This window comes from Penaeus vannamei, chromosome 34, assembly GCF_042767895.1.
Source record: "Penaeus vannamei isolate JL-2024 chromosome 34, ASM4276789v1, whole genome shotgun sequence".
Taxonomy (NCBI): Eukaryota; Metazoa; Arthropoda; class Malacostraca; order Decapoda; family Penaeidae; genus Penaeus; species Penaeus vannamei.
The window spans coordinates 21,311,965-21,316,964 of NC_091582.1; the positions used below are offsets into that span (position 1 = coordinate 21,311,965).

The following is a 5,000-nucleotide window of genomic DNA, read 5'->3' on the forward strand; positions in this document are numbered from 1 at the left end:
TCGTGCCCGAGGTGAGTCGTTTTGTGAGGGTTATGGCAGGTCGTTCTTGGTCGTTATGGGGCATTAAAAACGTTTTCTTAGGAGGGAGGGTTGATATTAAGGTCGATTTGATGTGCCGAAGTTGTGGCCAGCCTTCAGAAGGCAGCGGGTCCGTCGGCAGGTATTTATGTGTATTTATTTTTCCAGCCTTTATCATCGCATGAACATATTCCTTTCTTTATCACCTCCTTTACAGTCTATTCTTTTTTATCACGGCCTTTGTTATTATTTATCACTGGTTTGCCATTTTGTTACCGAAGTCTTCTAACTCACTCACCCTAACCCACCCTTAGCCACTCACCCTTATCCATTCACCCTTATCCACTCACCTTAAACAACTCACCCTTATCCACTCACTCTAACCCACTTACCCCTATCCATCTACCCCGCCCACCTTTTTAAACCCACCCTAATCCACTCGCCTTAAACCACTCACTCTCATTTACTCAATCTAGCCCACTCACCCTAACCTTTTCACCGTAACCCACTCACCCTTATCCACTCACCCTAACCCACCCTTGCTTACTTACCCTGCCCACTGACCCATATCCACTTATCTTTAAACACTAAACCTACCCCGCCCACCTTTTTAAACCCACCCTAATCCACTCACCTTAAACCACTCACTCTAATTGATTTAACCTAACCCACCCACCCAATCTAACCCACCCACCCTTTTAAACCCACCCAATCTAACCCACCCACCCTTCTAAACCCACCCAATCTATCTCACCCAATCTAACCCACCCACCCAATCTAACCCACTCAATCTAACCCACCCAAATCTAACCCACCCACCCTTCTAAACCCACCCAATCTAACCCACCCAAATATAACCTACCCAAATCTAATCCACCCACCCTTCTAAACTCACCCACCCTCTTTAAACCCACTCAAATCTAACCCACCCACCCTTCAAACCCACCCAATCTATCTCACCCAATCTAACCCACCACCCAATCTAACCCACTCAATCTAACCCACTCAATCTAACCCACCCAAATCTAACCCACCCACCCTTCTAAACCCACCCAATCTAACCCACCCAAATATAACCTACCTACCCACCCTTCTAAACCCACCCAATCTAACCCACCCAAATCTAACCCACCCACCCTTCTAAACCCACCCAATCTAACCCACCTATATCCCACCCACCCTTCTAAACCCACCCACCCAATCTAACCCACCCACCCAATCTAACCCACCCTCTTTAAACCCACCCAATCTAACTCACCCACCCTCTTTAAACCCACCCAAATCTAACCAACCCACCCTCTTAAACCTACCCACCCAACCCACCCAAATCTAACCCACCCACCCTTAAACCACCCAATCTAACCCACCCACCCTCTTTAAACCCACCCAATCTAACCCACCCAAATCTAACCAACCCAATCTAACCCATCCAATCTAACCCACCCACCCTCTTTAAACCCACCCCAATCTAACCCACCCTCACCCCCTCGCCCTCAGATCGCGTGGGGTCGGATGCTGCGCTACACCCTCGAGCAGTACGAGTTGGACCTCGACGTGGATTCCCTCATCATCAGCCTCCACTGCAGCGGATATATTCCCGATCTGGTGAAGCTGCTGTCGGAGACGCCCAAGAAGTGAGGATCTGTTCGGTTGTTCGGTTGTTTGGGTTGTTGGGTTGTTTGGGAGGAAGGTTGGGTTTGTTTGTGTGTTTTTGTGTTTTTTTTTTTTTTTGGGGGGGGGGTGATGGGAGGGGAGGGAGGGGTGTTTGTTTGCTTGTTTGGGGGGATGGGGAGGGAGGGGTGTTTGTTTGTGTGTTTTTTTGGGGGGAGGGGAGGAGGGTTGTGTTTGTTTGTGTGTGTTTTTTTTTAGGGGGGATGGGGAGAAGGGTGTTTGTTTGCTTGTTTGGGGGATGGGAGGGAGGGGTGTTTGTTTGTGTTTTTTGGGGGAGGGATGTTTGTTTGTGTTGTTTGCTTGTTTGGGGGTTGGGAGGGGAGGGAGGAGAGAAGAGTGTTTGTTTGTGTTTGTTTTTTGGGGAGGAGGGGGTATTTTATTGTGTTTGTTTTTCTTTGGGTGAAGGGGATGTTTGATTGTGTTGTTGTTATTGTTGTTGTTTTGCTTTGGGGGGGGGATGTTTGTGTGATTTTTTTAGGGGAGGGAGAGTTTGATTGTGTGTTTTTTTTGTTTTTTTTAGGGGGGTTGTTTGATTGCGTTTGTTGTGTGTGTTTTTTTTCGGTTTTATTTGTGTGTTTTTGTGTGTGTTTTTTTAGGTTTTATTTTGTGTGTGTTTGTGATTTTCGGTTTTATATATATGTTTTTGTTTGTTTGTTTGCGTTCGTCGGCCTCCATTGCACCGGATATGCGAGTATTTCCGATCGGCTGAAGCTGCTTTCGAAGACGCCCAAGAAGGGGGGGTTTTGGTGTCGGGTCTGTGTTTGTTTGTTTGTTTTGAGGTTGGGGATGTTTGGCGTTGTTTTTTTGTCTTTTTTATATCGGTTTTCTATTATTGTGTTTTGTTTGTGTTTGTGTATTTTTTCGGTTCTCTGTTTTTGTGTTTGTTTGTGTTTGTATGTGTTTTTTTTTTATTTTGGTTCTCTATTTTTGTGTTTTGTTTGTGTTTTTGTGCTTTTTCATTTCGGTTTTCTTTTCTTTTTTTTTAGAGGGGGAGATGTTTGTATGTTTGTTTTGTGTGTGTTAATATTTGCGTTTTTTTGGGGGGTGTTTATTGTTTATGTTTTTTTGGTTCTCTTTTTGTGCTTGTTTGTGAGTCTGTGTATTTATATTTCGGTTCTCTTTTTGCTCTTTATTTGTTTCTGTTTGTGCGTCTGGTTGTTTTTGTTTGGTTTGTATGTTTGTTTGTTTGGGAAGAATTTGTTTGTATGGTTTGTTTGTTTGTTTGTTTGGGAAGAGTTTGTTTGTGTCTCTCCGCTTGGTTAAATTAAGTTAAAAATTGATTTATTTCATTTTTTTCTGGAATCTATTTATCTGTCAGAGTATCTCTCGACTTTTAATCTATTTCTCTCTTCCTATCTGGTTACTGGGCTATCTACTTTCCCTGTTTATTTCCACATATATTTCTACTCATTCTTTAACAATATCTCCATTAATTTTCCATCATTATTATTCGTATTATTGGTCTCTCTCTCTCCTTTCAATATCTCCATACACCCTCTTCTTTATTTTTTATTACGATTTTTATTCACGTGTTTCTATCCACACTAATTATTTGGTCTCTCTCTCCTTTCAATATCTCCATAGACTCTTTTATTATTACGATCTTTATCCATATGTTTCTATCCACACTAATTATTTTATTTTTTCTCTATCTCCCTCTTTCCAAAGGGTGATTGTAAACTACCTGCTGTGGAGATTCGTCCTTCGTTATATGCCCTACATCAGTAACTACTTCCAGCAGTTATGGCAGCAGTTTAGGAGTGAGGTAAGTAGGTAGAAAGTAGGAGAAGGGGTGATTGGGGCGTAAGTAGGAGGGAAAGGTGGGAGGTGAGTAGGAGGGAAAGGGTGGTGGGAGGTGAGTAGGAGGCGAAATGTGATTGTGAGGTGAGTAGGATTTAAGGGTGATTGTGAGGTGAGTAGGAATTAAGGGTGATTGTGAGGTGAGAGGGAGGGAGGGTGATTGTGAGGTGAGTAGGAGGGAAAGGGTGATTGTGAGGTAAGTAGGAGAGAGAGGGTGATTGTGAGGTAAGTATGAGGGAAAGGGAAGTGGGAGGTAAGTAGGAGGAAAAGGGTGATTGTGAGGTAAGTATGAATTAAGGGTGATTAGGTAAGTATGAATTAAGGGTGATTGTCAGGTGAGTAGAAGGGAAAGGGTGATTATGAGGTGAGTAGGAATTAAGGGTGATTGATAGGCAAGAAGGACGAAAGGTAACATATAGGTAAGTAGAGAAGGAATAATTGTGAGGTAAGGATAAAGGGTTAATTGTAAGTAAAGGAAAGGTGATAGCGAGGTAAGAAAGGGGGGAATAAAATGAAGGGAAGCAGGAGAAAGATTATGAGGCAAATCAGAGTAATGTATGATATTGAGGTAAGCAAGAAAAGGGCGATTCTGAAGCAAGGAAAGGTAAATAAGAGGTAAGCAGGGTAAGGATGACTAAGGTAAGCAAGGGAAGGAGAATGAAGTAATAAGGGAGAAGAGTGAGTATGAGATAAGCAAGAGAAAGTGAGTTGTGAGGCAATGATGGAAAAGGGTGTATATGAGGTAAGCAATAGGAGGAGAGTTATGAGGGAGTTGATAAGGGACGTGGGTGATTGTGAGGTAAGGAAGTGAAGCGAAAAAAATAGGTAATAAAGGAAAAAAACGAGTGTGAGGCCAGTAAGGAAAGGAGAATAAGGCAATAAAGGAAAAGAGTGATTGTTAGGCAAGCAAGGGAAGGAGAATGAGGTAATAAAGAGAGAAGAGTGGGTATGAGGCAAGCAAGAGAAGGAGAATGAGACAATAAAGGAAAATAGGCAAGCAAGGGAAGGACAATGAGGAAATAAACGAAAAGAGTGAGTGTAAGGCAAAAAAGGGAAGGAGAATGAGGGAATAAAGAGAAAAGAGTGAGTATGAGGCAAGCAAGAGAAGGAAAATGAGGCAAAAAAGGAAAAAAAAGCGATTGTTAGGCAAGCAATGGAAGGAGAATGAGGCAAAAAAGGAAAAAAAGCGATTGTTAGGTAAGCAAGGGAAGGAGAATGAGACAATAAAGAAAAATAGGCAAGCAAGGGAAGGAGAAGGAGTGATTGTGAGTCAAACAAAAGGAAAAGCTAAAAGATGTCTTTTCTTTCATGAGGCGAACAAGAGAGTCTAAATGGAAAATGAGGGAGAGTGACGTCATTGCCTGTTGATTTTTGGTGGGCGTGGCTGGGAGAAAATTGTTGATGTGATTTTTTTACTCTTTTTTAATCTCTCTCTCTCTCTTTTTTTCTCCTTTCGTTCCCCCTCCTTCTCTTCCTTTTCTTCTTTTTTCATCCTCTCATGTTCCTTCCAT

At 42.5% G+C, this 5,000-nt stretch overlaps 1 protein-coding gene across 2 annotated transcripts in view; it reads left to right on the forward strand.

The window, feature by feature from the left end:
* LOC113822011 (neprilysin-1) overlaps positions 1-5,000 on the forward strand; it is a 67,854-nt gene that overhangs the window by 40,454 nt on the left and 22,400 nt on the right. For both annotated transcript variants that reach the window (XM_070113405.1, XM_070113406.1), the window contains exons 6-8: positions 1-11; positions 1,516-1,652; positions 3,358-3,454. The exon at positions 1-11 is cut by the window's left edge and continues 109 nt beyond it. In XM_070113405.1, coding sequence (XP_069969506.1) covers positions 1-11; positions 1,516-1,652; positions 3,358-3,454 — 245 coding nt within the window. The remainder of the gene's footprint in view (positions 12-1,515; positions 1,653-3,357; positions 3,455-5,000) is intronic.